At 40.5% G+C, this 9,670-nt stretch overlaps 1 protein-coding gene across 1 annotated transcript; it reads left to right on the top strand.

Annotated features, from left to right (window-relative positions):
* The first annotated feature begins 311 nt into the window (after positions 1 to 311).
* Positions 312 to 9,434, top strand: LOC139713300 (clathrin light chain A-like). Its single transcript, XM_071625044.1, has 5 exons — positions 312 to 486; positions 4,272 to 4,336; positions 5,062 to 5,194; positions 5,900 to 6,011; positions 7,055 to 9,434. The coding sequence occupies exons 1-5, from the start codon at positions 318 to 320 to the stop codon at positions 7,236 to 7,238; spliced, it is 663 nt and encodes a 220-aa protein (XP_071481145.1). The 5' UTR covers positions 312 to 317; the 3' UTR covers positions 7,239 to 9,434.
* Positions 9,435 to 9,670: the final 236 nt, after the last annotated feature.

Below are 9,670 nucleotides of genomic sequence, written 5' to 3'. Positions count from 1 at the left end.
GGTTATCTGTCTTCATCTAATATATTCTACTGTGTACCGTTTTATTTTTTTCATAACATTTCTCGGCAAAACTGAACATTTTTCCATCTCCCGATCATTATGCAATCAGATTTTTACTGCCATACGTTTTGCACGTATCCAGCGTTCTGCCATTTACTAGTAGGTACTAGTATCTGCCTGATGAATATTCATGATGAAGCGGAACGGGTGCCCAAATAGTGCTTACCTTATGAGAGCTGCATGGTGGGCGTGTATTCCGATGTTTGCCGAGCATTATTTCCGAAATTTACCGAATACGCCCAGTCCACATCTCCAACATGGCTGACTTCGACGAGTTTGAAAAACTTGGTGGTGAAAATGTGCCCGCACAGACGACAGAAGAAGATCCTGCTGCCGCGTTTTTAGCAAGAGAGCAGGATGAATTAGCAGGAATTGAAGATGACAACTTTGGAATCGACTCTACTCCAGCAGCAGTGCCAGCTGACGGTAATTATTTGGTCGTGTTGTATGTATTCTGTGCGGTGAGTCGCTAGTCTCTCCATCCACATCCACACACTGTCACTGACGTGTGTGCCGTACATATCATGTGTTGTGCCGTGTACATGGATCTCGCCTCGGCCACTCAGATCACACACACTACCATGCACTACTGCACTGCTGCAGCGGGTTCTCGTTCGAAATGCTTACGGAAATGTGTCATTAGGCCCTACCTTGATATTTATAGTTTGACTGTGTGTGACGATGTGTCATTGTCAGCAAATTGAAAAATATCTAACCATTAGAGCTGCAAGCGAGCTTTTCTCTCCCTGCCCTGCTGTAGTCTGTGTAGTGCTGAGATGCGAGATGGAAGAACAAATGTAACGTTAGGCGCTACACTACACTGCGTAGTTTTCTACAGTACAGTAACATTCGTTAGTCAGTAACGTTAAAGTTGGCTATAAAGTGACAGTGTATTTGTGTAAATTTAACGTTACTTTTGCGGCACCTAAAAAAATAAATGATTTCGAAACATGCACAAACTCTAAATTGTCTAAGCAGCGTGGCGCGCGCGAGCGTAACATTACAATTCAGTAGGAACCTACCCTAAAATGATTGCATCTGAGTCTCTAATGTCAAAGTTGAATCCTAGAGGTACAGTGTAACTGTTAGGGTGTCTGAAGCATTTTTGTAACTTTTGAAATTCTCTGAAAAACGAATTGTGAACTACTTTATATGAAAGAGAATTACATCATTAAGACACATTTCAAATTTCATGGCGAAAGGATGTTTCTATCTCGAGAAATTTAACTTTGAAATCACAGCAATATTACCCCCTTTTTTAATGAGCACGCTCAAAAATGTGTCCAAATCATTACGCTGGAAAGTTGCATGTTTTCGCGTGCGGATCTCAAGCGATCGGATAATGAGCGTACAGCGGTTAGAAAATACGCGTAACAAGCGCAGAAGCCACTCCCCCACAATGTCTTCACACCACATGTGGTGATTGTGTATGTATCTAGGTGTGTGTGTGTGTGTGTGTGTGTACATTTGTATGTGCTCGCTACCCTTACAGTGCCACACGGCGCAGTTGTTTACATTGCAGACCCACACAACCCCCCATCATCGCAATAAAGCTAGCGCGAAGCATGCATGTGCGCTGAAACTTGTCAGCTTGGTCTGTATTGCCAGCGTGCGAGAATATATGCGCCAGCCGACCGTGCCCATGCCTTTCCACAGCGCGCGCAGTGCTACCTCAGGCAGCTAGCCTCGCCATCGCGCGGCAGTATCAGTACATTTATGTAGCAGTATATTATATCTCGCCATATATATGCGTGCTACACTATGCCAGCACAGCACATCACAGGAAGCATATCGTCCAGCAGCTACTTGCGTGAAAATGAGCCAAATTACCACCATCTTTAAAAGCATTAAAGAGCCTACAGGCTATAGCAATCTTTTGAAAATAACCTCGATTTGAAGTTCAGTAACAAATATCGGTATTCGTAATAGGTCTACTCGATTGTACTCACAGTTTCCTGTTCAATCATGTCTTCCACGCATAGGCCTGGGAAGGAATTGACTGATCATTTATGATCAAGCTGTGGCTCTACGTACAACTTGTTTGTTTGCGTGGTTAACTCATGTGATAACTGCCACATCGGCTGTCTGAGAAAAGCGAGAGTCAATGTTATCAATAGTGTTTTGTTGTGACTATGGTTGTATGTATAGAGTCTACACAAAGGCACGTGGCATTTAGCATTATCCTTTTGTAAATTGTGGAATTGGTGTGTATCAAACATCGTACGTTGCACATGCTGTCGACCGGGGTAGCGCTGTACTGTACGTAGCAACACAAGCTGTCGACAGCGCTTGCCCTGCCACGCCTGCCTGCTGGCTGTGCAGTGAGGAGTAGCACGGCAACAGACGCGGCCATATGTTTAAGTACGGTACACACACACACACACACACATACACACAGCATGCACAAGCAATCCAGCTTCGCGCCGCGAATGCCATGTGGCTGCGTTGCGTGTTGAATTTAAATATGCATGAGCCCCAATATGCGAAAGTTACCATGGATCCTTGCATACGAAACCACGCCTTGAACATTCGCTGCAGCCGAAAAATTATTGCAAGGGGTGCTTTCAAGGCAAAATCCACAGTCGGAAGACGGGGAGCTAGCGAAAAACTAACCACACCATCGGATTCAGCACATCCTAGACTACTCACATGCTACATGCTGGTGCAAGTACCGAAGCAGACGCTGAGATATGGGGATAAACGTGTTTCTAACGACATTTACACCAATTTATTGGCGGGTTCATGTACCAGCGCTCTATTACAATATGGAAGCAAACTTCTTCTTTTATATGATACCAAATTTGTTTGGATTTGAGGTCGGCATCGACTGGAAAATGCGATAAAGGCAAAATCCGGCTCAAAATCGCTTGCCAAAATCGGCGCACCTAGCGTTTGCACGGCGTCCTATGGGAGCTGCGTGTTATGAGATAGGGCGCACAATGGTCCGAAGGTAGGAAGGGCGCGATCCGACACTCTACTAGAAGTAGAAGTTGAGTTTTAACACTTTCACAAGTGTCCAAAAATCTCCATGACTTGAAATGCTGCTGCTGTACACAAGCAATCAACAATCGCCGATCGGCACGATGAATACGTACATGTAGGGATGTACAGCTACAGTGTACAGGGCATGCGGTAGAAAAGGGGGATCGTGTGATCTGATCTGAATGTAGCGATCACAGCAGCTTTTTCTGTGGTGTTTTTGAAAAGCTAAAATTTGTTTTTCCTTTTTCCCCAGCCAAGTCTAGCGGTAGCAGTTGTAGCTTCTAATATTCAAAGCGGTTGAGCACGTGTGTGCAGCCCTTCATACTGTATCTGTCTCTTTCTTTTCTATCTTTCCTTCTTTTATTCATTTTCAGGTATTCCTAACTTTCCCTTTTCTTCCATTAATCATTTCTTTGTGGATCTTCTCTTGTCTCACTTTCTAAATTTTCTATTCAATCTTACTTTCTGCCTAATTGTTCTTTGTTTCCTTCATGGGTTACATGTAGCTTTCCCTCCATCTACCTTGCCTTTCTTTCTTCTCCAATATCACTTTCTTCTGTGGTGCTCTTTTGTTTCATTTTCCAGGTTTACTGGTACCTTTTTAGTATCTTCATCTATTTCCTTTCCCCCTTTTGTTATCCTCTCTCTTTATATTCTTTTACTCTTGTCACCTCAACCAATCGCTGCTGCAAGACTCGGTACAAGCTGAGGGAAAGGCGAAAAAACAGGTTTATATTTTTAAAGATACCATAGAAGAACTTGCTGTAATCGCTCTGAGATCGATACATTCAGATCAATCGCTGAGCTCGCTGCCTTGCCGTGAACATGTTTTGTATACCATTTTTCGCCGTCTGCTCCTGTGCAACACAGTTATCGCAGAGCAAACTACATTTGTAACTGTGATCAACATATTCTGACAAGTTGTGCAAGTGTCAAAATGGCGAAAATTCCATTTCTACTCAAATGGACTTGGGTCTCACTCAGATGCAAATATTTGTGGTTGTTGGATATTCAGAGTGAGTGAGTTTGTGCATGTTTAGAGATCAGTTGACAAGGAGATGCAGAGAAAGATATATTTCCGTCAAGCTTCAGGTGATGATGCTAATGGAGGTTTATTCCTTAAAATTACAAGAGTGTGTTCCAAAATATAACTAGTGCAATTTCCTCACTTTTGCTTACATACATTGTAACCTCTTGTGTTCTTCTTTTGTCTGTTTTTGCTTCAATAGGCGCAACCCAAGAAACACAACAGAATGACCTGGACCCTCTTGGGGATATGACGGAAGAGGACAAGGTAAAACATCCTCAAGGCTTGCCAGTTTGGTAGATAAATGTTCAGTGTCACAATTTGTGTACTTAATACACAGGTTGCGAACAAATTTTGCTGTTATGAAGTTGTTCATGCTTTTTTTTTTTGGGGGGGGGAGGGGGGGGGGCTCAAATCAGCAATTCCACCTTTATTCTGAATATTATCTGCAGAATACCTGACTTTATGATTACTGGTAGTTGAAACTTAAGAGTTGCAGTACAATGTATGTACATGTTGCTTTGGGTTTTCATGATGGTACTGTTATGCATCTGTGCATGCATGAAACATGTTTGCCATAAACTTCTGCACTGTGTAAAGGAAATTTGCCTTTTTCCCCTGTGAAGTTGTAATGTCTTTAATATTTTGGGATTGTAAATGGAAAAAGACAAACAGTGTAAACCAGCCAAGTGGATTTTGCTGTGGGACATTTTCTTTTTAGCAGGAGCAGAGTCCATTTCATACAATGTTCCGGAGCGTTGTACATGTAAATTGCAATGATTGCAGTTTTTGCAGCAAGAATGTACATACTCACATCTGATTGGATGTTTCTCTGCTGCCGCCGTGGAAACGATAGTGTCGCACCTTTATGTAACTAGTAATGACAAACCTCGTTTAAAATTGGGGCTCAAATTTGCTGAACTTGTCTTGTATTCTAGAGGATGGTTTTGCAATCAAGAACCCATGATATCTCATCTTCCAAATTTTCGCAGCCCGCTGAAGAGCCACAGACAAATGGACCAACCGATATCTACTCCGCAATATCAGTCGCCGACACAAGAGCAAATGAGCCAGAGAAGATCAGAGTGTGGAGGGAAGAGCAAAAGCTTCTGCTTGCCCAGAAAGGTGAGATTATTATTTATTTATTATTATTTATTCAGCAATTCAACATACATTATACAATACAAGCGGACATAAAATACAAACAGAAAATCGTATTACATGATATAGATATTGTGGTGATTCCAGGTGCATGCCGCTGGTTGCCAGGGGAGGAAAAGGCAAACTTAATCACTGAGGCTCGAGACCTTCCTCCCCGATTTTATCATCCACCCAATTTATGCTGGGCCAAAGTTTCTTAGAACTGCTTTGAAGCATTTCAAAATTTCTCTTTGGTCAATGTATTAAAGCAGACATGGAGGTGATCTTTCTATTCTAATTTTTCAAACCACCTATAGCAGGTTAAACACATAGGGTTATAAAAAAGGGGCTTTATGGCAACTTGCTCTTTTCTACGTGCTGTGTGTATATTCACTTTGCATGTAAATTTCACCTGTCATGTAAGTGGCATACACGATTGATCGTACAGTCTCCCAACTATTAAAAAAAAAGGTCACAGAAAATTCTCAAACAGACTTGTAGACCGTTTTTATATACTAGTGACCCATTTCTTTAAAAAAAAAAATAATAAAATACCAATACAGCACACAGTAGCTCAAATGTTTGTCTGCAACATAAGTGGGGCATTGATACCAGTTTTCATGGACCACATAGAACTGCAAATGTTTGGCAATTCCGTTTCATCCTCATTATTTCTTTGTGTCAACCCAGACGAAGAAGCCATGAAGTTGGAGGTAGAGTGGAAAGACACAGCCAACAAGGAGGTCAAAGACTGGTACACGAGGCGAGATGAGCAAGGGGTCAAGGCGAAGGCATCAAATAGGTAAGTCTTCACATCAATGAATTCTTGCATCGAGTTGTTATTTTTATTGCGACTGATTGACAAATCAGTTGATGTAAATTGACAGAAGTCAATTCTTGCATCAAGTAGTTTTTATTGCAACTGATTGTCAAATCAGTTGACGTGAATTGACCTAAATCAATTCTTGCATCGAGTTAGTTTTTATTGCAACTGATTGACAAGTCAGTTGATGCTAATTGACGTAAGTCAATTCTTGCGTCGAGTTGTTTTTATTGCAACTGATTGTCAAATCAGTTGATGCAGCAATTATTCAGCATTTTAGTAGTAGCCATGATAAAAAATATATTCAGTTGAATGAATACATGTAAGCAGTACCCGCTGGGATAGGCATAAGAACCAGTGCTGGCTTGCCAGACGAAAGCACAGAAGTCTAGTGGTAGTCTAGTGGATGTGATGCCTGTCTAGTAATCAGAAGATTGTTGGCCTGAGTCTAACCCGATTATTTATGCCCATGATTTTTTTTTTTTTTTTTTTTTTTAATCATGGATACTACTAAAAACTAAATAATCAGTGTTTATACAGTATGTTGATGCAAAAGGTTAAGTCTTGTGGCATGAAATATCTAATGACATCATGTTGTGTTAATAATAAATGGGAAGTAAAAAACAAATGGATGTTTGCATTCAGAATCCTTCATCATAGTTTGATGAAGGCCATTTTTGTGTGGTGCTAAATCATACTGGCATAGATATACGAGCGACATATCAGTGAAAACAGGATTGAAGTCAGACAGATTGTGAAGAAGTTGTCAAACGTGATAAGTAGTGTCTGATATGACGCTCTAAGGGCACCTTCATTTGGCACACTTTTCATGCAACTACACTTGTCTTGCCTAATGTTCCTTATATTTCAAATGTGTAAAAGGATCATAGTGTAGTATTTTTTCACTATGACTTCTGGAATTTGAAATTTATAGCACAAATGTATTTTCTGTTGTGAGATCAATTAGTCTGAAAGAAGTCGTCAGAAATTACAGCTCCTCTTTCCTTTTCCCCCCTACACAGGGCTGCAGAAGAAGCATTCATCAAGGAGCGGGACGAGGTGACACCGGGCCAGGAGTGGGAGCGCATCGCGCGCCTCTGTGACTTCAACCCCAAGAACAGCAAGAACCTAAAGGATATCACCCGCTTCAGGTCAATACTCCTCCACTTAAAGCAGTCGGGACTCTCCCCCACCCCTCAGAAATAGCTGGAGCTTCTGTATGTCCGTGTTAAGTGTGTCTCATATTTTTTTCCTCTTTTTATTTTCTCATCTTACTGTCCAGCTAGATGAGAAATTCAGGATAGTTGTCATCCCTTGTTGCCTAACCTTCAATTTTTTTTTTTTTCATTTGTTTGCCTGGTTTTGTTGTCTTTATTTTTAATCGAAGCAGATCAAAACTTTGCTCTCGTAGCTTGACCATGTGTAGAAACCAGCTTTTTGTACTGGATGGCTGTTGGTTGCAAGGTGGTTTGGGTTTCAGTAAAGAGAGAAGGAAGAAACAAAAGTTGAATCATGTTCTCCTGGAGGGAAGTAATTTTCTTACTCTTAGATAATCTGTATCAAGAGATGATTATAAGGTGTTAGTCGTGGCATTTGAATTAGTTTCGTTCTGAAAAGTGGCAGTGTAGATTGCTGAAAGTTGGAGAGCTATTCAAGGCATTATTTGAATTGCGTGAATAGCGTAAGAACTTTGCAGAATGTATGACAAAGCAGCACTTTGCCTGGAACATGTTGTCTGCCCATACATTTGGTGTTTGTGTATTGCACACTTATTACTCAAATTGATGAAATTCTTGCATTGGGTTTTTTGTTTTCTTTATTGCAACTGATTGACAGTTTGCCCTACATTGATGTAAATAAGCACCAAAATAAGCAGTGTTTTAGAAGTAGCCGTGATAAAAAATCATGGCCACACATAATGGACCTGGATTTGAACCCACAACAACCTCATCGAGTATCCATTTTACGTTGTACATTGATGTAGGGCAGTTGTCAATCAGTTGCAGCGCAGGGAGGCATGAAAGAGCAAAACATCTTCTACCAAGGTTTTGTCTATAAACGTGTTCTCTAAACCATGTTTAATCTGTGGTGATTTGTGTAATCATGAGGAGAGCCTCTGTAGTGACTGTGGTTGCTAGGAGACCATTTACGTGTAGCCGTGTCACTTTAAACTTGCCAAAGAAAATGTTTATGTTGCATTTTAAGTTGTTCCTCAATCAGTAAAGAAGAGCCTGATAGATTGAAACATTCCAGGCTACCGCTGAGGAGACGCCTTCGGCCGAAATTTTACGATACCCTGGCAGTTACGTCATAGCTGCTAAATCACGGCTGTGGCTTCTGTTCGGTACGGCTAGTGAAAAGTTTGCGGTACGTAATTTAGGCATATGTGCTGTCCTGACGACTGCCCCCTCGCATTCATTTAACTTACAAGAGTTGGTGGAGGTCTTAGAATTTTCAGGATGCTGGAACTCTTTGCCTTACCATGATATGTGAATAATAGATTAGTGCTTTATTAGTTTGTTGGTTTTTTTCTTCCAGATGTGATATCTGAGATTTGAGCTTGTGGCAGCAGTGGCTTTAGTTTCCATACATGCAGCCACCGTGGCTCAAGATCCACCCAAAGTTTAGAACCAACGTAGCCACACAGTTATCCAGTGTTCAAAACATGAGAGCAGCTTCTGATCTGCTTATATATTCAAACATAATTTTATATTCAATATTCATTCCTATGAAGGTTAGTGTATCATGGCCCATGTGCAAACACCTCTATATGATTTAATTGTTCATAGCAAAATACGTCAGTCTCCTTGGTACTTATTGTTATCTTGTGTTGTCAGTCGTTCTGTTGTTGAAATATAAAAATTTGCAGAAGATGTACATACCTTAGTGGAAAAAAAAATAGAGTCTTTTCTTTTGTGAGATGTGGGAAGTTGGAAAAAAAAACCTGTATGTGACACATATTTACTGGTTGTGATATGGACATTGTGATTTTAGTTTGTCATTGATAGGCAAATTTCATTGGAACATCTTGTCAGCATCATTTCTAGCTACCGGTAGCTGCAGGACTATGTTGTTTATGATCCATATAAAGACATGAAGATACTTTGTGAATTCAAACGCAGACTTTGAATGTGTTTTATTTATCAGAGTAGTGGGCTCCAAGCAGATTTGATATTATCACTGATTATTCTGTTCATACTTCAATTTGTTTTGTTTTGTTTGTTTTTTTCGATGGTTATACTCCCATAGTTGACCAAACACAGAATGTGTCCCACCCCAGTGCAAGAGTTCTGGACAATGAGCTTGGCCTGACATCAAATTTGAAAATGACAGTTTCACATTAAGAAAGCATGATTTCCTTTCCACTCACCCCCTCTGCAATCTCATGATATAGATGTTTTTTTTTTTGACACACAGTGTAAACCCTTTATCAAAAAGATATCAAAGCGCATATTAAAGTGGTTGTATAGAAGTTTGAACATTTATATTTTATCGCTAGTTGAAATGTAGTTTTAGCATGTTATAGAATGGCATGATGAGTTAAACTTCATTATTTCCAGAATAATGCCAGGTTTGAGCTGTATGAGCTTGTGAAAAATGGATGCATGCCCTACTTAATATATATTAATTAGAAACTG

The sequence above is a fragment of the Diadema antillarum genome, unplaced genomic scaffold, assembly GCF_040938485.1.
Source record: "Diadema antillarum isolate AM-2024a unplaced genomic scaffold, OU_Dant_1.0 seq00001945_RagTag, whole genome shotgun sequence".
Taxonomy (NCBI): Eukaryota; Metazoa; Echinodermata; class Echinoidea; order Diadematoida; family Diadematidae; genus Diadema; species Diadema antillarum.
This window is presented reverse-complemented; position numbering and strand designations above follow the sequence as displayed.

Excerpts from the sequence above, each read along its gene's own strand:
- LOC139713300 (XM_071625044.1), top strand. The coding sequence starts at position 318 with ATGGCTGACTTCGACGAGTTTGAAAAACTTGGTGGTGAAAATGTGCCC. Across the intron at positions 4,337-5,061 it reads ATATGACGGAAGAGGACAAG|CCCGCTGAAGAGCCACAGAC; the intron begins GTAAAACATCCT and ends AAATTTTCGCAG. Across the intron at positions 5,195-5,899 it reads GCTTCTGCTTGCCCAGAAAG|ACGAAGAAGCCATGAAGTTG; the intron begins GTGAGATTATTA and ends GTGTCAACCCAG.